Source organism: Grus americana, chromosome 1, assembly GCF_028858705.1.
Source record: "Grus americana isolate bGruAme1 chromosome 1, bGruAme1.mat, whole genome shotgun sequence".
Taxonomy (NCBI): domain Eukaryota; kingdom Metazoa; phylum Chordata; class Aves; order Gruiformes; family Gruidae; genus Grus; species Grus americana.
In genome coordinates this window covers 173,725,797-173,747,497 of record NC_072852.1, presented here as the reverse complement: position 1 = coordinate 173,747,497, position 21,701 = coordinate 173,725,797, and the positions used below count along the sequence as shown (strand labels likewise).

General features: G+C 40.4%; 1 protein-coding gene across 3 annotated transcripts in view; it reads right to left on the bottom strand.

Annotated features, from left to right (window-relative positions):
* The window catches only part of TBC1D4 (TBC1 domain family member 4), a 121,030-nt gene that overhangs the window by 37,987 nt on the left and 61,342 nt on the right, over window positions 1-21,701 (bottom strand). For all 3 annotated transcript variants that reach the window (XM_054843958.1, XM_054843948.1, XM_054843967.1), the window contains exons 2-8: window positions 14,574-15,176; window positions 13,047-13,136; window positions 9,373-9,477; window positions 3,683-3,815; window positions 1,724-1,815; window positions 835-945; window positions 105-224 (exon numbers count right to left, since the gene is read on the bottom strand). In XM_054843958.1, coding sequence (XP_054699933.1) covers window positions 105-224; window positions 835-945; window positions 1,724-1,815; window positions 3,683-3,815; window positions 9,373-9,477; window positions 13,047-13,136; window positions 14,574-15,176 — 1,254 coding nt within the window. The remainder of the gene's footprint in view (window positions 1-104; window positions 225-834; window positions 946-1,723; window positions 1,816-3,682; window positions 3,816-9,372; window positions 9,478-13,046; window positions 13,137-14,573; window positions 15,177-21,701) is intronic.

The following is a 21,701-nucleotide window of genomic DNA, read 5'->3' as shown; positions in this document are numbered from 1 at the left end:
TTATCAGACTGAGGAGAAAAAACAAAGAAAAAAATAAATGTCTGATAGGTCTTTACTATCAAGGATACTTGGAAGAGCTGCTGACAGTGAGTTGTTAATCTTACCCTTGAGAAGATATTTTCCAGAGAGCTAGTCAAGGATTTCTTGGCCTTGTTTTTCAGAATGTCAAGTTTAAACCTGCCACCACTGGTGGTGCTTTCTGGAATCGCACTGTTAGAAATGGTCTGTTGAAATGAGCAAGGACACAATTCAGCTTTGGCAATTCTTTTTGCAATTGTAGACCTCCAAAGACTAGAGTGGAACCAAGTTACATAACAAACAACATACCCTCGGCCTTTAAAAAAATAAAATCAAAGGACCCCCCCACCAAAACAAAACAGCCACACCCCCAAAAAAACAACACAGTTAAAGACTTATTTCATCCCTAAAGACTGTCTTGTAAAAACATATTAATTTAACAATACTGCTACTCATTTCCTTTGCTAGATAAGTTCGTAGTTTCAACTGTAACCAATACTCTCTTAATTCCTACTCGCCCGGAAATGACTGTTTGGGAGTAAGGACAGACAAAGGTATCCTTACACTGTAAGGAAATCTAGATCTAAAAATAATTGGTTGTTGTCTTCCCTCCCTTCCTGCCCCCCAAAACTTAAAAAACTCCAAGCATACCACTGTAAATCAAATCAAATTACTTCTCTTTCACAGTCCTCTTTTAATTACAATATCTAGCTTCAGCTACCCCTGATGAACTCTAGCAATGGCCCTGATACTATTCAAGGTTGTATTTGAATGGGGTAGGAGGAAGAAGAGAAATAATACAAAAATAAGCTTTACCGATGGTGCTTCACCAATGTGAATGTGCGTTTTCTGCTTAGTTTCACAGAGTTGGCGTAGATGTAAGATCACAAGTTCATTTTCTTCCTGGTCATTGTCAGGCTTCATTTTCTGTCAGTAACAGCAAAGAACAGAAAAAAAGTTGTCTTTCAAGTCATGATTTGTTTATTTTCCCTTCCATATGTATATATTCTTTGAAGTTAATATATTGATATGCCAGATGCCAGAGTGAACCATTAGCGTGTCAAATTGCACTACAATTTGTGTGCCTTCATGTTCCTAAGCAAAACAGACCAAAGCTTTCCATATGGAGAATGTTACAGGCTGAGGAGAAGAGGGAGCTTTACGCCCCACATTTTGTTCCCTAAGGTTTTCTGTCTTTGTATATCCTTAGAAATGGAATAAGGAATCCACAAAACACCAAACAGGCATTCCCTTCTTCAGGAAGCTAGCGAGGAGCACAGTCTTTGGAAGCCTAAATTACTGTATACTTCATCTGCTTGAGTACAATTGCATACACTTCTTGCCTCAGAATAAGTCAGAAAGCTGCAAATACCAACCACCTCTGATATCTGCATGTCTCACCTGCTCTCAATTCGTTCCCACATCACTTTCAAGTAGGGAAATGCATTTACAGATGAAGAACTAAGCTCAAAAAAACCCACTCTGTGTATGAACGCAGAACATCTCAGCAGACTTGGGAATCAAAACTTTTCCAGTAGCAGTGTATCACACAGGAGGTTCGATTGGAGCATGCTATTTCAGTATGGTTTGGTGGAACAACAATAAATTCTACATCAACTACATAACAAAACAATCAAAAGAAAAAACATCTAGTCCATTTTATCACAGTGTTTCAAATTTGAGACAACAGCATCTAACATATTACCTGAACACGTTCAAAAATGTCCGCTTGCTCATTATCAGTTAGTGACGACAGATGTCTCTGAATTACAAGTTTGGCTCTTGGTGGATAGAGTCCTGAGAAACGAAAGGAACGTTAAAGCTTCTAGATTCTCAAATCTCTCAAAAAACTTTTGAAAAAATGGTAGTAGAAGATATAAGCCTGCATTTGCGTTTGTACAAGTTTATTGTATGACAGTTGTATATTTACAGTATACCTGATACAAAATACTTCAAGTTTTGCTAAACCACATGGGTTTGTCTCCTTTCTTTAGCAGAAAAACAGAACTAGCAGCAGCTAAGTGGCTGGCTCCTGTGTAACAGGTTACACTCTCCACCCCACTGATGTCTTCTGTCCTAGTAGCATGAGATCACTAAGATGGAAGCCTGACAACTGTATGGGATAGCAGGAAGAGAGGAACAGATCAGGGATATAACTAGAAAGATACTCAATGCACAAGATGCTCAGAAGTTTTCAGATGCTTTTAATTGAAAAGTTTAGATGTATTTCTATACAAGAAAAGGGTAGGATTATAGGTCAGACCAGAGGACTGAAGACACTTAAAAGCAAGAGCAGCATAAAAGCCATAAGAATAAAGGAAAGAATTTCTGATGTTCGATAAAGTGCAAATTTGCTCACAGAGCTTGTTCTAGGAAAAAAATTGTGGGGAAAACAAATCCCCTGAATCAGATGAATATATATGGGGTTTTTTCATCCAAGGTAGGTATAATTTGTAGAGAACTGCAATCAAAACAGATCAAGATTTCCCAAAGTCATAAAGCCCTGGGTTTGATTGTCATAAACTTCCAGACTAAACAAAGCAGACGGATAATAAGAAAGGGACACTAAAATAAGTCTTTCAGTCACTAAGTAAAAAGTTTATGAAAGTACTACTATGGTATTCAAGTTGTTACCCTAGAAGAGAATTTATTTTGATACTGGATACTCATCCCAGGCTTGCAAGTACCCATATTCAAGATACTTACACTGCCTTATACAGCAGCCTCTATAGTTTTTCATTGACAGAAGACTTTCCCAATTAAGCTTTATCACTTCTGACTATCAGTTGTAAACCTGGAAAATACAAGTCACAACCTAACAGAATTTCACTCCACCAAGATTTCATACTTTGCTTTTCATCCACCAGAGGGAGGTAAGTAGCAAGTGACTTTTAACGAAGATGATGCTGATAATTGCCAGTTCTTCTCATCACCAGAACATACAAGACTAGTGTAACATATTTGGGTTTTTTGTATACGACACTTTGCAAGAAGACATAGTGGAATGACTGTAAAAATAGGATCCTGCTACTAACTTTTTAAAAAAATTCTGTCTTGTAAGATTTTCTTGCATATGTTCTGGCATACCTCAGTTCCAGAAAAACTACAAAGGTTTGTATATTCATATTTGAAGCCAGGCAGCTGCCTTCGCTTTTATATTAGATACTAATCTCCTAACTTAATAATTTATTTCCCGTAACAGAACTAGATTGTGAAGTGTGGAAGAGAATAAAAACAAAGAAGGAAAAAAATGACCCCATCAAGAAAGAACACACACATGAAAAAGCAAGACCCTTTTTGATCACAACTGTCTTTTTATGACCCATTTTGAAAGCATGCATCTTCCAAAAAAAAAAAAAAAAAAAGATTAACTGGCAGGTTTTTCTGCTCTGCTTAACATTTAAGAGAGGTACAACAATGAAAGAGTATGTATTTGTAACACAAGCTCTACTATATTCAGTTACAATATCATTACTGCTATCATCTGCATGTGATTACAGAGAGTGCAAAGTGATGGTAAGAATTGCTTATTGGGATACTTTTCCCTCTGCTCTTACGCTGTTTAAATTGAAAGCACATAGTTGACAATTAAAATTAACAGATATAGTAAAATTCTTCTAGAACAATCAGAAAAACACAATTAGAAAATAAACTCAGCTACTACCTTCAATTCTTTCACAAAGTTTGTGCAATGAATGCATAGGGCAGGCCTCACACAGTTTAATCTGCGTCTTGGCATTTTGCAGAGCTGCAGCAGTGCTAAAGGCTTGTTTCAGGGTAAGCATTACCTCATCAACCTAAAGGGGAGGGAGGGAAAAGACGGTATATAAACAAAAATGTACCATTTTAGCACAAAACCCCACAGACCCATCTTGCTGGCAGACAGGAGCTTCTCATAGTCATTCACTTTTCTCCAGCCTACTAGACTGGCTACCAGTTTCATCTTATCTCTAAGTACTGCCAGCCTGCCCTGATCTTTCCTCCGCCACTACCACAAATACAGCAGTGCTATGTTCCCACACATCAGCACTGGAAAATCTCAACTGGGATGTAAGAAAGGTCAGAGGTGACAGCGTTTCTCTGCGCTCATTCAAATACACTCCCACACTTTAAATACAAAGCACTTGCAGTTCCCCTGTCTGTATTTTAGGGGAATACAATGCTTTATAAAAGCTGTTTAATTAAGTCTTTGCATTAGCATGGAAAGAAGAAGACAACAGCTTGAAGACAATCTTAGGAAAGAAATCACTATTCTACTTCAGAATCAGGTCGTTGCTCTTACCTTTGCTTTTTTTTTTTTTTTAAATAAGCAAGAAGCTCCAAGCTGAAATATTTGAGATCAAAATCATGCAGTCTAACATTGAAAACACACGGATTTTTTTGAGAGTCTGTCACTTGGAAAACAAAAACAAAATGAAATTTAAAAAGGGTATCTGAATGGGAAAATTTGAATTAGTTTGTGTCCCAATATGTTTAGGGTTTTGTTTTTTTTAAACCCTACAGTTTTAAGCACTAACAGTAATTTCTGAGTACTCTCTCTTCTTAGTAATAAAGCAGGGCATTGAACAGTGAATATACGTCTTGCGAAACAGACTGATAATTCTGAAAAGTTGGTAACAATGCCTCTCAAATGGAAGATCCACAGAAGAGTGCTAAGCATAAGGATTATGACTACACTAAAATCATGAGAACGGTAGCACAGTCTGCAGCTAGGTTTGGAGCAAATATACACAAGACTAGCAACATAGCCTCCCTGGCAGCACAGAATCCAGAAAGCAGTAGGTTTTACAGCTTTGCCCTGCCACAGTCAAACTGTCACTGAGGTCCAAGTGATTGCATCTGAAAGTAGCTCAGGAACGTTCATTTCACATTGCAACATGGGCATACCCACACGTATCAGTACTAGAATATGTGAAGAGGTTCATAAATACGTGGTTTCTTTATATACCACATCTTAAGTCTTTGAATTATGCATGGTCAAATTCATCAATAGGTCAGATGTAACATTTTCTGTTAGTCCAAAGACAGAGCTGATTTCATAACAAGCTCCTATTTTGATTAAAGTGCAGTGTCAGCTACCATTGTACATAGAATCACAGAATGGTTTTGGTTGGCAGAGGACCTCAAAGATCATGTAGTTCCAACCCCCCTGCCATGGGCAGGGACACCCTCCACTAGACCACGCTGCCCAAAGCCCCATCCAACCTGGCCTTGAACACTTCCAGGGATGGGGCATCCACAGCTTCTCTGGGCAACCTGTTCCAGTGCCTCACCACCCTCACAATGAAGAATTTCTTCCTAATAGCTAATCTAAATCAACCCTCCTTCAGTTTAAAGCCATTACCCCTTGTCCTATCATTACACACCCTTGTAAACAGCCCCCCTCCATCTTTCCTGTAGGCCCGCTTCAGGTACTGGAAGACTGCTCTAAGGTCTCCCTGGAGCCTTCTCTTCTCCAGGCTGAACAACCCCAACTCTCAGCCTCTCATCATAGGAGAGGTGCTCCAGCCCTCTGATCAGCTTCGTGGCCCTCCTCTGGACTCTCTCCAACAGCTCCGAGTCCTTACATTGGGGGCGCCAAGAACTGGACACAGTCCTTCAGGTGGGGTCTCATGAGAGCAGAGTAGAGGTGGAGGATGACATCCTTTGACCTGCTTCTTTTGATACAGCCCAGGATATGGTTGCCTTCCTGGACTGCAAGCTCACATTGCTGGGTCACGCTGAGCTTCTCATCCACCAACACCCCCAAGTCCTCCTCAGAGCTGCCTTCAATCTATTCCTCGCCCAGCCTACAGCTGTGCTTGGGATTGCACTGACCCACGTGCAGGACCTTGCACTTGGCCTTGTTGAACTTCATGCAGTTTGCATGGGCCCACCTCTCCAGCCTGTCAAGGTCCCTCTGGATGGCATCCCTTCCCTCCAGCATGTCGACCACACCACACAGCTTGGTGTTGTTGGCAAACTTGCTGAGGGTGCACTCGATCCCACTGTCCATGTCGCCGACAAAGATGTTGAACAGTGCCGGTCCCAGTACCGACCCCTGAGGAACGCCACTCATTGCTGATCTCCACTTGGACATTGAGCCGTTGACCACAACTCTCTGAGTGCAATCATCCAGCCAATTCCTTATCCACCGAGCGGTCCATCTGTCAAATCCATGTTTCTCCAATTTAGAGACAAGGATGTTGTGTGTGACAGCGTCAAATGCTTTGCACAAGTCCAGGTAGATGATGTCTGTCACTCCTCCCTTATCCAATCAGTGCTGTAACCCAGTCATAGAAGGCCACCAAATTTGTCAGGCATGATTTGCCCCTAGTGAAGCCGTGTTGGCTGTCACCAATCACCTCCTTATTTTCCATGTGCCTGAGCATAGCTCCCAGGAGGGTCTGCTCCATGATCTTGCTGGGCACAGAGGTGAGACTGACCGGTCTATAGTTCCCTGGGTCTTCCTTTAATCTCTTTCAAAAAAATGGGGGTTATGTTTCCCCTTTTCCAGTCGGTGGGAACTTCACTGGACTGCCACAACTTCTCAAATATGATCAAGAGTACCCCAGGACCCACGGATGTATCTCATCAGGTCCCATGGACTTGGGCACCTTCAGCTTCCTTAGATATTCTCAAACCCAATCTTCTCCTACAGTGGGCAGTTCTTCATTCTCCCAGTCCCTGCCTTTGCCTTCTGCGACTTGGGCGGTGTGGCTGGAGCCCTTGCTGGTGAAGACTGAGGCAAAAGAGTTGTTGAGTACCTCAGCCTTCTCCATATCTCAGGTAACGAGGTCTCCCATTTCACTCTGGAGGGGGCCCAAATTTTCCCTAGTCATCCTTTTATCACTGATGTACCTATAGAAGCTTTTCTTGTTGCCCTTGATGTCCCTGGCCAGATTTAATTCTATCAGGGCTTTAGCTTTCCTAACCTGATCCCTGGCTGCTCAGACAATTTCTCTGTATTCCTCCCAGGCTACCTGCCCTTGCTTCCACCCTCTGTAGGCTTCCTCCTTTTTGTGTTTGAGTTTGTCCATGAGCTCCCTTGTTCATCCATGCAGGCCTCCTGGTGTTTTTGCCTGACTTCCTCTTTGTTGGGATGCATCACTCCTGAGCTTGGAGGAGGTGATCCTTGAATACTAACCAGCTTCCTAGGACCCCTCTTCCCTCCAGGGCTTTGTCCCATGGTACTCTACCAAGCAGGTCCCTGAAGAGGCCAAAGTCTCCTGAAGTCCAGGGTAGTGAGACTGCTGTGCGCACTCCTTGCTGCCCTGAGAATCTTGAACTCCACCATTTCATGGTCACTGCAGCCAAGGCTGCCCTTGAGCTTCACGTTCCCCACTCCCTCCATGTTGGTGAGAACTAGGTCTAGCATGACACCTCTGCTTGTTGGCTCCTCTATCACTTGGAGGAGAAAGTTATCATCAATGCATTCCAAGAACTTCTTGGATTGCTTATGCCCTGCTCTGTTGTCCTTCCAACAGATATCAGGGTGGCTGAAGTTCCCTATAAGGACCAGGGCTTGTGAACATGAGGCTGCTCCCATCTGTTTATAGAGGGCCTCATCTGCTCAGTCTTCCTGGTCAGGTGGCCTGTAGCAGACCCCCGCTATAATGTTCCCCTGTCCCTGCCCTCCCTTAATCCTGACCCATAAGCTCTCAGTCGGCTCCTCATCCATCCCCAGGTGGAGCTCCGTGCACTCCAGCTGGTCATTGACATTGAGGCGAACACCCCCTCCTTGACTCCCCTGCCTGTCCTTCCTAAAAAGCCTGCATCCTTCCATTCCAACACTCCAGTCATAGGAGCCATCCCACCATGTCTCCATGACGCCAATGAGATCACAGTCCTGCAGGTGTGCGCGTGCATCTAACTCCTCTTTATTCCCCGTGATACGTGCGTTTGCATAGAGGCATTTAAGTTGGGCTCCCAATGAAGCTGACTTACTGGCTGGAGTTCCTTTGAGATATTTCACCGGTGTTTCCCTGTTGGTTGCTGTTACCTCAGGAGCCCCTAGCTCATCTCCATAAGACTTCAAGCATGCTGCAGTGTATCCAGCACATCTCTGAGCAACAGGCTGAGGGCCCTTGCTGGCACCCTGTCCCTCTAACCTTGGTGTGTCATCCCACAGCTTGTTGCAGGCAAGCCTGGTATTATATCCCCCTCCCCCTTCAAGCCATGTTTAAAGCTCTGTCAATGAGCCCTGCAAGCTCCTGGGCAAAGACCGTTGAGAAAGGTGAATCCCATTTGACGCCAGGAAGTCTTGTGCCATGTAGGCCATCCCATTATCGAAAAACCCAAAATTGTGGTGGTGACACCAGCCACGGAGCCATGTACTGATAGACTGGGTCTGTCTGTTTCTCCCAGTGTCACTGCCCGCAACAGGAAGGAGAGAGAGAAAAAAAAAAACACAACAAAACACCTGTGCACCAGATTCCCTCAGGAACTGTCCCAAGGCCCTAAAGTCTCTTTTGATCGCTCTTGGACTATGCATTGTGTAAGGCTGTTAGCTGTTTGAAGTTTTATTGATGTAAATCTATTCACTCTCAAGCTAGACAATGGATTAACAACTTACATTTTCAGCTAGTTAGAAGGCTGATTTTTAAGGTTAGCTGAAAAAGGCTAGCAGCTATTAGCACAGCCATCAGGAACAAACATGTTTCAGAACAGAAACCAACTTCTTTCAAAGCATCAGACCTTTAAGATAAAAAGGTAGTAGCCAAAATGATTTCCTGTATGCATCTCGCTATTAAGCTACCTGTATCAGTTAAATCACTGTCACCTGGAACTTCAATTGACACATACTTCATTAAATGTCCAATGGACTTCTTTTATAGTTACACACATCCACACATATTATGGTTTTCTTCTTCTCTGATCAGATGCTGCTATTTTCTTCTCCTGAGGAACAAAACAGGCTACAGGGAAAATACTAAAGCCACATGCAGGATCAGGCCAGTAGTTTAAATTCTACCCTGAAAAGTATGTTCAGGTTTTATCATCAGCTTTGTTACTGATTCAATATGTGCAATTACATGTTTAATGGGGGAACCAAGTGTCTCAACAATTAGAAATGCAAGAGTTACAATCAAATATAGAGCCCAAATATGCTCACAGTCTGCATGTGTGAAGTCATCCATCTGGATTTATTCTATCTGTTATTGATATATGCAGAGTACTAGGATATAGGCTTTATATCAACAGAATGTATGCATTTCTATTGCATATTTTCATATTCACAACTGAGGTCTCACACCTGAGAAGATGTAACCACTGAGGTGAGCTGACACAGCAGAATAACACAGACTCCCATGGTGTAGGAAATGCCTCAGATATCCTCCGATGGAAAGGTTAGGATCATTAACAAATACTCACCAGAGACTCACTTGCACACTGGAACACATAGCAAACATACTGGCTTAAGCCAGGTTCCACAGATTCCCGGCAAATGAAGCCAAAGTGATCAACATGTTTTATACCCTGAAAGAGTTTAAAAACAGCATTAATGGACTGTTTTATAACTAGGTTTCATTTCCAAAGTTATCCTCAAAATAGTTACCAGACTCCAACGCTTGCCAATGCAAAAATTTGAGAAACTATAAATGCATACTTCTAATGATCTATTGTACAACTACAATAGTTATCTTTTAAATTGCTTTTTGCATTTAAAAGTTACATAAAGCTTTTTACACAATCAAAACAAAAGTTATACAGCAATAGACCTGGACATGAATTTCTTCCATTAAGAAATCTGGAGTTTCAGGGAAGGAGGGGCAGGGAGTCCTAGGTTGTATTTGGAACTGCCTCTGCAGTGAAAACTTGATGTAGTAAGTCCACACTAAAACACGGGACTGGAGTAGCATCAAAGTAGCAACAAGTTAGAACTACACTAAAAAAAGCAAGGAATGAGTGGTGACATGCAGAATTCCAACCAAAATCTTCCATAAATTCTTTGAGATTGAGTTACCACAAGTTTCAAGACTTACTACACATTACTACTGATGTTTCTTTCAAAGATCCTAGTCTAACTGCTTGACAGGGAACATTGCCTTGCTAAAAACAGCACAGAGAAGATCAAAGAGTGCTGCTTCCTAAGAAACACTACATTCCCAGTCTCAATTCATAGAACATGACTCACTATTGTTAAAGCTTTTGCCAATGTTTTTATCATCTGAGTATGGTAATAGCAGATTTTCTCCAAAAGAAAGCCTAATCCCTCAAGTTCAAACAAAACAGAAAGTAGAACTCAGTTGCTTGGATCCGTCTCCAAAGAAAACACCTATATCATAAAATAGGGGAGGAGGCAAAACAACTTGCTTGTCACTACAGAAAACACTCTAGACAAAATTGGTAACGTACTACGTGACAGACTGAACATATTGTCACTACACAATGTAGTTTTTAAAAACAAAATTCTAAAAGTTGCAGTTGTGCTACTGAAACAAGTCTTAAAGATGCAGAGGGCATGTAAGATGGCAGAAATGGCATTAATTTACTATAGTCCACACTAATCCTGACTTAATTGAATCCATTTTCCTGTGACACATGAAGTCTTCAAAGGCATAAAAGGAAAAAGAACAGATGTATACACATATGTTGATCTATGTAACAGTGAAGTATTGCCCTCTGTTTTGCAAGGAATCCATATTTACTCAAGGTGGTTCAGTGAGATGCCAGTTCCCTCATTGCTGACAGTGCCTGAACAAGTCTACTGCTGTCTCATTGCTCAGTCTCCACAGGAGAATATTTGTGGGGGAGATGGACGTGACACTTGCACCACTGAAGTGCAAATAGCACAGTACGTTCCTCAATTAACAGTACCTCCATCACATTTCTTTAAGAGGGTGTCTGGACTTGTAATGGCAGAAGAGCACAGCTTTTTGTTGAGGGAACCCAGAACAAGGTCAGCAAGGCTGCACCAAGAAAACTTCTACAGCTGCCTGACACTTGAGCTTAGACAGCACACAGGGGTTTGTCATCAATTATATTTGCTGCTTTGACAATTATATGGAGTGCAGATAATGAATTGAATGCAGCAGATCAACCATACTTAAGCTACAGAATAAAAATACCTTTACTAGACCAGACTAAAAGAATCCAGAATGCAAGCTGAAGAGAACATCTCCTTTTTACCATTTATAAAGCTTAGAAGAACAAATATTCTTAAGCTGCAGTCTCACAATACTCAGTAAATCACTGCCCTATAAATCCACAACAAAGAAGCCCTGTGGCTAGCACCAAGTTCTTAAAGAAGTACTGATGAGGTTTATGCAACCAAATCCTTAGTCTTGAACAAATTAATGTTTCATTTCTATTGAACACAGAGAAAAAACCCCAGACTTCTCTAAAGTAGCCGTTTTGCATAAGAAAACCCCACAACAACAAACCCCCCACAGTACTGATAATGCCTGTTTGAGTTATTCAAGCATGCAAAATAACAAAAGCTTTGCTCCAAATGAAAGCGAAGAGGTAGAGTTTTTCACTTCACCTCCAAAGTCCAACACACAGCATTACCTAACAGTATTTACTGTACACAGTCATTTTACTGAAGGAAAGCTAGGCTTCGAAGGTCTGCCATGGTCTTGCTGGTCTCCACCATGCTTTAAAGTCAACAGAAGAAAGGTTGTCCCCACTTAAGGACTGTTTTGACTATTATCAGTACATACATGCAACCCAGGAGCCCAGTACGTAAAGGTGAGGTGTCACTTTTACTCAGCTCAGTACACCCACAAAGCGGGAGAAAACTCAAGCCGTCTGCAAATTTTGCTTTCCATGCCACTGCTTTAGGAATTTCTTTGGTCTATATTTATTATAAAGCTATTAATACATCATTGTTTGATTATACTGTCCCATTCTATATTTCCACTGGCCTTTCTTCTCTACCAAGAGCAATACAAATTGTAGTTTAGCAGCAGAGTTGACTTAAGGACCTTATAGTTGGTAGCTCAAGACTCCACTTGAGTTACAAGTACTGACCAGTTCTTAATTTATATTAGCACTGGTAGCACAGTCATGCAAGAGCAGATTTATGAGCATTAAAATGAAAGCACTTGTGGGTGAAATACAGGTTTACAGCATGCCAGGAAGTATACTTTAAACGGGAATAATAAAGTTTAAGGAGGCCTGAAGTGATGCACATGCATAGTGAATGAAAGAAGGTAATAAAATAAGACCTCAAAACAGAAAGTGCCAGAAGTAATACGTGCTGAACAACAGCAAGATAGAAAGGTGAATCCCTCAGCCCTGGCATTTAACTTTAAAAGACACATTTATTTATTTAATTACTGGACATAGCTAGGTTCACCTACTGCCATATTCTCCAGAAGAAATGATGCAGGTAAACTGCTGTTTTTCTGGAAGGCTGATCTGATGCTCTCCTCATTTCTTTCCAGAGGCTTTCAGGAGCTTAGCTGCTCAGAAACAGCACACTTAGGGCATCCAAAATGGAGATGAAGCTATTTCCAAAATTATATCCAATGCTCTCCCAAGGCAGAACAGTTTATACTTTGTTTTCTGACCAATGATCAACGTTGCCACTACAACAGTTCAGACTGGTTATTTTGCACTTATTTTTTCTAAACTTAAGCCCTTTGGGAATGACACTGCATTATTTTTGTGCAGTATCTACTTGAAACTGCTACCAGATGAGTGAAAGCCCCAATTTGAACAACAGATCTCACTCTTGTGAAAGCAAATCAATACTTCACGTCTGCTGCAAGCATTCATGAAGCAATCACAGTTTAATATCCAATTTCTTCAGCTGTACTCCCCAAAGAAGTTGATGCATCAAACTTTGTGCAGGATTTATATATATGTTAGTCACAATCATTCAACATCTCTCCCTCCATCTTTTTTTTTTCTTTTTTTTAATTAAGGAGCCAATGGGGTAAAACAGCAATTTACTTTCATTCAGGGTAATTTAGATAGGAGAAACTGTTTAAAAATGGCATTTGAGACTGAATAAAGGAAAACAGCACAGAACTCAGTTGAAGAACAAATAAATTCCTTTTCTCCTGATGATCCACATGTGGCTTCTTATTAATGCTTACCTGAGAACATGAGGAGATATCTTTAAAATTCTTTTCAAGCACAACAGATTTGGTGTCTGGACTGATGAGGTTAACTTCAAACCTTCCAACCTGAGGGGCAGTACAGATGGGAGAGAAAAATAAGTCTAGTTTATGACTGTCTTGGAGGCACAACATTAACAGCAACAAAAATGTCACAATCTAGCCCTTTCTTGTTCACATAGAGTACCTTCAGCACAACAGCTTACTCAGCAGGAACAAGGGTGCCATAATTCATCCTATGTTGAGCAAGAATATTTCAGCAAGAACAATACACACAGTTGAATAGGAAAAAGACTTGGAAAGAAGGCAGCTTCCCCCCACCCCTTTTCTTTTCGAGTTATTTTGGTCCAAAGATCACATGTTTGACAGACAATTCCAAAACCTTCACTAAACAATGTGGCTAAATTAAAAGCTGCAATAAAAAAACACCACAATTTGAGCTTTTTTTTTAAAAAAAAAAAAAAAAAAAAACAACAAAACAAAAAACAAAAACCAAACAAACCAAAAACCAACAGACCACAACCTATACTGTAGATCAGCTGAGACACTATGTTGCTCTTAAGGTGATGCTTTTTGGTTTTGTAATAATTTTGGATGAGAAAGAGCAGGTCCTGCAGCAAGCTATCTTTCAGCTTTCCCAAACTGCTTCTAAAGCGTATAGAACTAATTCCATAGACCTCACTGAGTTTTTCAGCTAAATCCTTTTCATTACTAGTGATAGCTGTGGCTTTCTAAAGTGCAATGCATTCTCACTTCAGTTAGCATTTCCCCAGGAGAATAAAAGGCAAGAATGATCTTTAAAGCAAATGGAAAGACAAAACCCAGGCATTTAGCCCCCTGTTATTTTAAGGTCCAAAGATCTTTCTTTTTATGGGTCACCTCCTTTAAGTGCCCTTTTGTTTTCTCAATACAAGCTCTGAAGATGTCAAATGCACTTGAGGCAAGAGAAGAAATAACCCTGAGGTCTGAAGGAAGAAGCCTTCAGTGCATAGATGTTTGAGTACTCATCTGGGAAAGACAAGCTGAACATTAACACAAATTATCATAAAGCAGCTGGCCCAAACATAAGGCTGTGAAAGCCTTCTGTGAAGTTGTGAGCTTCTTTTTAATTGCACAAAAAAGAGGATTTGTTCACATGGAAGTCTTCATCAATTCTCTTTCTGAAAGACTACCACTTTTTTCAGCTAGGTCCTAGGTCTCACCAATACAGACAAACCAGAATGGCATGTAAAATAATTATTTCCCTAGAAGCTCTGCTCCTGTAAGTAATTACTCAATAGGCAATTCCTTTTTCTTAAAATTTTTGTGAGTTCACGAGCTGAGGTGACTTGAGAAAGTTCAGCTACTTGTGTTCCAATTATTTATGAACAGATACATAAATACGACAAATCATGAAACCATACTGGATCCATACTACTAAAGTTTCGAAACTTGTCTCAGCTTCAAACTGCACAGGAAAAGATACAGTGCAAAACCAACATGAAAATTGCTCATCCTAGTACACACCTGGAACAACATTGTCCTGTTCTTCTCAGAATCGGAGGGCTGAACATGACTGGGTGCACTTGCATGTCTTCTGCGTGGCTGTATTTTCAAGTTTGTGTCATGAACTCTTCTTTGCATAACTGCAGTGACACTGCTGCACCGGGAGCGAAACTCTTGCTGTTCATCAAACCCAGAGTCCTCTAAAATTCGCTCTGGAAAGGAGCCACGAGTGCTGGCCAGGTTGGTCAGGTTGGTCTGGCTGCCAATTGTAAACATCGCAGCATGTCCTGTGGCATTATTTGGGCTGTCCAGCTCCTCAAATGGGCTATCCAATGGAGAAGCTGGCGCATTTCCTTCACACAGGGGTAAGTCCAAGCTTGACTCATTATTCCGCTGTTCGTTTAATAGTTTCAGGCGCTGGCGCTCATGAAGGCTGAATTTCTCAATGCAATCATCAATTAGTGTGGAGGGAGCTTTCTTGTGAGCCACGGTCACCTTTCCACAGTACAAGACCTCAAATTTTTGAGAGTCATAGAAGGCATCTTCACTGTCCTTACTTGGTTTGGCATCTTCTTTCAGTGCTGCTTTGGAGACCTGTCTTATGCTGCTGATGACATCAGGAACCTAAGGGACAGTTTGAAAGGTCTGCTTAGTAGCCACAAATGAGATAGCACAGACAGTGATACGTCAAACATTTGTTAATGTAAGTATTTACACAAGTTATTTCTTCAGTACAGTGCCACTAGCTTCTTGGTTGACAGCATAAAAATAGTAAGTTCTAAATTATGTATAGACAATTTATACAGTGAAAGCAAAGCAAATAATTTCTAGTTTTTTTACTAGAACTTTTTTCTGAACATAAGGTTTTGAATTACCAGAAGGTCTACTGACAAATGTTTGCACTTTTTTTCCTGAGACTGCCTTCTCCATAACCCTCTTCTGACATCAGTGTCTCTTGCTGATATATTTTTTCATAGGGCCATCACTGTTTCTTTGTTTTTGTTTTGCAGAGCCAGATATTCCATTCTTAGGACAGGTGTGAAAACATTCTTGTGAATGAAAAAGAGACCGGAAATCCCCGTCAGTTTCAACTGATGGTTTTGGAATACAGGCAGCAAGCACAGAGAAATTTTACTGAAGTACCATGTACAATTGCATTAGCTCTCCTTTATTATCTACTACAAAAACCTTACCCCATCCATCCTATGACATAGCTTACTTTAAGGGCACACTTCCCTGCTGCCTCAGTCATCATGCAATGAGGAAGCACACCCAAATCTCTCTTCTCCTTCGTCACTTTTACCTACAGATTCCTACTATATCCTGTAAGGCCAAACCACACATCTCCAGTACAAACTCTCGATTTCAGCCCCATATCACCCAGTTTTTTAAGGCCACCTGGTTCTTCCTCCATTTTATCCCAATCACTTTGGGAAGATGTCTGCCTTCAGTATCAGCATATTTAGTATGCAAGCTGCTTTTTCATTTTGCCTTCACCAAAGAAAACAAGGACTTGTCCAACTCTGACTGCAGATCAGAGTGGTTCTAGTTGCTCTTCCGACAGTACTTACCTCTGCTTAACCAAACCTCTTTCTCAGCAGGTCTCATCATCTCTGGAAGGATAATGAATGGCATCATGTTACATGCACTGGGGAAGTTACTAATGACAGGAGAGGATATCTATCTGATTTTCTTTGCAAGAGAAATTGGTTCTCAACACTGACCTAATCCAACACAATCAATCACAGCTTTTGTATTTCATTCTCACTATATCTGTAATATTTGATCATTTGTTTCAAAGTATTTTTTCTATTAAAAAAGTTAACTCTGAAGTCACATCTTAGTAAATAATCCATGCTCCCTACAGCACCTCTTTCTTTCAGTCATGGCATACCAGTTGAAACTTGCTAAGGAGGCAATAATCCTGTATGCCAACACTTTTGCAAGTCACAGTGGAAAATTACCTCGTCTTAATCTCTGTCTCCTATTACACACTCCTCCTTCATTGGGCATTCAACTCAAATTTGCTTCCAGTTCATTTATTGCAAAATGAAGTTCAATTACCCTAAGATCTACTGACCGTTTGGCTTTCATCCCTATAGCTGTCATCATCATCTCAGTTTTCAGGGAGGCAAAAAGTTACTCTTGATGTGACACAGATACTGGAGTATATTTAATCTTCACTCATTCCCACTACCAGGCTGCTTTACCATCGCCCAAGGTGAGCTTCCTCCCAGCCAGGCCAGCGCAGCTGGCCATGGACAATTCTCACATTATACATGCTGGTCCATATTCCAAGATGCAGCTCTTTTTCCACTTATCAGTCCTATTATTCTTTCTATGGTCTGTGCTTAAAGAAGCTCTAGGGTTTAAATCCCTTAGTTCTCTATTTTAGCAAAATTCACAGGCTAGCCGTCTTTACAATAACATTTCCCTTTTTAGAATCCTGAACCTGTAACAGGACAATTCACTTATACTTCTATTCAAAGAACAGTGACAAATGATAATTCCATTCAAAATGCATAAATTCTACATGCAATCAACTAGAATAAACCATGTCAGTTGTTTAATCAGCAATTTGGATTTTTAAAAAAATCACTTCCACTCCAATAACTAGGTTCTGCTGCTTGCTCATCTCTTCCAAGATAAAAGACTGGAGAAGAAATTCTGAGGTCTTTCTAATAATACCCAATAGCCTCCTAACACATCTGATTCCTCCCTCCCCTGCCAGCGAATGTCCAAACAAGCTGGGGATAAGCTACTACCAATTCTACCACAATAGACTCCCCATTGACCTCCTCCTCTCTCAGACATCTCCCCCACAAGCATACATACAGAGCTTTAAGTAATTGCCATTCCATTTGAAAACAAACACCCTACCATCCTGCTATTTATCACTTGGGTTTATTTCCATCTTTTCCAGATCATTGATACTCTTCGGTGACTAGTATTTGAATCACAATTACTATTTCACAGTCCCTGCTCCCTATATAGCTTTTGCTTCTACCTACAACCTATATTGCTATAGTATTTTCCTTTTAGCATAGAGGGATCCTAGCACTAGAGCAGAGGTTTCAGCTCATACTGCCCAAACAATCCTTATTCCCTACTTTGCTTTTTTTTTTTTTAACAAGCTATGTTATTTTTTTTTTAGAGTGCATCCTCATCACTATTCACTTTTTTCCTATTTTTCTTCCTATCCACAGAATTAAAGTGATAAATCAAGGTGAAAAATTGCGACCCACTTTATCTCCATAGTTATGAATACTTTTCTTATATACAGATGAAGAGGAAAACAATGTAATACAGGGATATCACAATGGATAAGAAATATCTGTCATATGGTCCAGAATCAGTTTCAGATGCTTGCTGGCTGTTTCATGGATTCTCTAGACAGTATGGTGTGAAAAACGGCTTCCAGTACAAGATGTGAGACAGATACTAATATTGCTATGCAATTAGTCATACATATGGATTTTATTGGTCTTTAGTGTACAGGAATAACTGCATACTGATGACGATGTGCCCAACGGTTGACAATATGCCAGCTGGTACTATTAGACCTGACTCTCTTCACTTCCAGAGTGATACTACCCTATCAAGAACCAAGTGCTGCTGCCATCTGACACATACCTGATCATATTACAGTACTTTCATTTCACGTCTTGACTTTGGGCAAAAACCCATAACTGGGATCAAGTGGACTCTAAACAAGAGTTTGCATCTATATTTTCCTTAAATGCAAGATACAGGAAAAGGTACACAATTATCAAGTATACCAACCACCCCAAGGTAGCTTTTTACATTTTTTTTTTGGCATATATCATTGGTTTTTTGGCATTTTGTTCCTCTGTATATCAAGAAGCCTCAGTAACAAAAGTTTCACCAAAGTTGCATAACATTGTGGATTTGGATATTAGCTTACTAGCTGCTAATGTTGAAATTGCAGGGCAAAGTTAGACAAGATAGTAAGCAGAATGGAGATTTTAAAATACTGAATTAACAGGATGAAACTGCTAAACTATTTCTAGAAATCAGCATAGTAATACTAAGACGACAGACTCCTGAAACATTCAAAACTTATTAATGTGGTTCCAAGTTCTTGTATTTCCCTGCACCAGCCTCACGAAATTAAGAAGCCAAAGGGGAGAAGTGGGACTCTTACTCCTGAAACCCACAGGGCCATTGCAGATCTTGCTGGACATAACCTTTTTGTGTAACAGCTGGTAGCATAAGCAAGTTATCACATAAATAGTTTTTCAGCATTCACCTGTATACAAAGAAAATAAATCCTTAAACTAGAGTAATTGCTTACATATTTAACATACTCGGAATTGTTGTTGTCAAGCCTTGAAGATAGTTGTGTCAAAGAGGGAGACTGAAGTAGAGGGCAATAGGCAGTGTGTTTGCAGGTGAGAGAAGCACACTTCCAGCCCAAAGTCAGTGGTGCTACTGCTGGAACAATGCACGAAGACTTAATTCTCCCATGCTTTGTCTATCCCAAGTCCCATAGTCTAGGGGCCAGAAACTGCTGGGCAGAGGAGGAGAAAATGACTATGTCCCTAAAGGGGTTGCAGAGTGCTTCTCGTGCAGAAAGGTAGGAGCCAATGGTGCTGTGCCAGGACAGCAGTTCTCAAACCAGAATGAGAATGCAGAAGCATAATGCAGGCCATGCCTATAGGTATTATTCATTAAGTTTCCCTAAACTGTTGAGGAGTAGCAGACTATTACATGAAGCAGAACAAGGCAGTTAGGGAGGGAAGAAAAAAAAAATTAAAAAGTGCAGTGATAGGGAAATACAAGCTTGTTAGAGACAGATATATTCCCAGTCTATACAAATTAACATTGTAAGCATCTTAAACTAACATTCTAAATGTTAATTGTCCAATATATTGTATTTATTGACCACAGAATGTAAAAAGTCTATTAACTTCTCACTTTAAATGTGTAAGAAAAGAAGAGGATGAGCTCCCAAAACAGAAGCTGTAACTTCCTTAACAGCTAAAACCCAGGAGCATACACATCACCACGCAAAAAAATGAAAAGTTGTCAGAAAAACAGAAAAATCCTGACAAGCTTCATGAAGAACTAGATAGATAAGGTATATTATCTACGTGAAGGGACTACACACCACACTTACTCAAATACGTTGCACGGAAAGCTTTCTCTAATACAACAGTGACCTCATGCTTAAACAGTTACAAGCACTCTGAACTGTGTTATTAATAAATTGATACCAAACAAAATGGATGCAAGAGCTTCAGATAAGCTTTCCTCCTCTCCAGGATGTCAAGAGCTGCACATGCCTGTCAGGAAAAACAGTGGCATGTGAACTTTAAGACACTTGGAACACTGCTCATAGTAAATCCTAAATCTCTGAATAGAGCCAAGAGAACTCAGGGCCTGTACCAACCCCCCCACAAATGCAAGAGGCCAAAAAGACAAGGACGGACAGTGGGCATCATAAATACAAGACTAGACCTGTGATATTAGTTCTGCTCCTCAGTGTGAGGAACATTCCAAAACTCAGTTGAGGAGAAAAAAAAAAAAACAAAAAACAAACACAACAAAAAAGTAAACCACCAAAAATCAAACAAACAAGACTGAGTTAAGAGGCAAGAAGAGTTCCATAATAACATTAAAGAGGCAATATTTCACTCCAGGGAAACATGATTGATCTAATAAGTCTAACTAAGGGAAAAAAAACAAAAACCAAACAAACAAACAAACAAAAATACCCCACCAAAAAAACCCACATCCAACAACCAACTCTTGGGAAAACAAATTAAATTTGTTATTATTCATATTTGAGTAGCCTAAGATTATATGAATCACTCTTCACCCAATTACATCTGATTCGATACATGGCGATTCAATAAGCAAAGTTAGCTGTACTCAGAACAGATGGCACTGGTTGAGTTCTGCATCACCTACAGTAAGACTCACCTCTGAATATACAGCATAAGAAGTAAACCATGATAGGTATCATACTGTCACAAATTCTGTTTGCTACAGACAGTAGAGTTTTGGTAAGCTGAAACTAATGACAGCATCAATTTTAGCCAAATGGTCCCCCGCTCTATTCCATTTGCACCTTACACCCCCTTTGCCCCATGACCTTGGTTACAGCCCTTATGAGCTACTGCAGTACATCATCCAGTTGGCCAGGGTAGAATAAAGCTACAGCACTTAGCCCTGGCTAGAAGACAGATATATTAATACCTGAGATCTGCTAATTCCAGCTCTGCAGTTCTGTCCCTTGTGACTAGACCTACAACAAGGTCAATACATAATGGAGAGCAAACGCCTTCCTTGCGCCTAAGTAGAACACTGTTCAAAATGCATGTGGATAGTACTGCCAAGAACTATTCTACTATATATCAAGAAACATCATTGTGTTCAACATAGAAACGTATTTTTCATGTTGGAAACATCAGTTTAAACTGATGTAACTAATGCAAGCTCTTTCACCTGACTTGGTTAAAACCAAAGGGAGGACTACAGGAAAATAATTAACATCAAATTAAAGCTTTCTTTGCACGTCTTCTCATGTCATGCAACTAGGCTTTTGTTAAAATTAATTCTATCAACCCTGCCTTAAAACCCCCTAAAAGAACTTCAGTTATGAGATGTTTATCACCAATATCTTGAAGTTGTAAAACAGAGAGGCTATTAAGCCTGTTAAATCAAGCACGCAGCAGCATAACACTAGAACAGTTTGTCACAACTCTGGAACAGGCAGGAATATCTCCATGGTGATACTGCACACTTTCTTGCATAGTGGTGACAGAAGTTGAAGCATTAAAAAAAAAAAACACCCATAATCCCTTTGAATTTACAACAGCCTCCACTGAACAAAGGTGGAGCTCACCTTTTTGCTGGAGGGATAACACTCAAATGCATCCCGCAGTAATTACCGAGCAGTGCTTTCAATTTTAGTCCAAACTTGAATGCTATGGATATTGCAAAGAACAAAATTCACTTGCTGTATATCATTATTTCCACAGCTGGACAGAATTTCACTGTGCAAAGAAGCTGCAGCTCTTGTTAGTCTGCTTCTAGCTTCTACATGGAAAATTTCAATCTGGAATTTATTAACAAAGCAGAACCTCTCTTCATACCATAAGGCTTATAAACATTAGCATGACT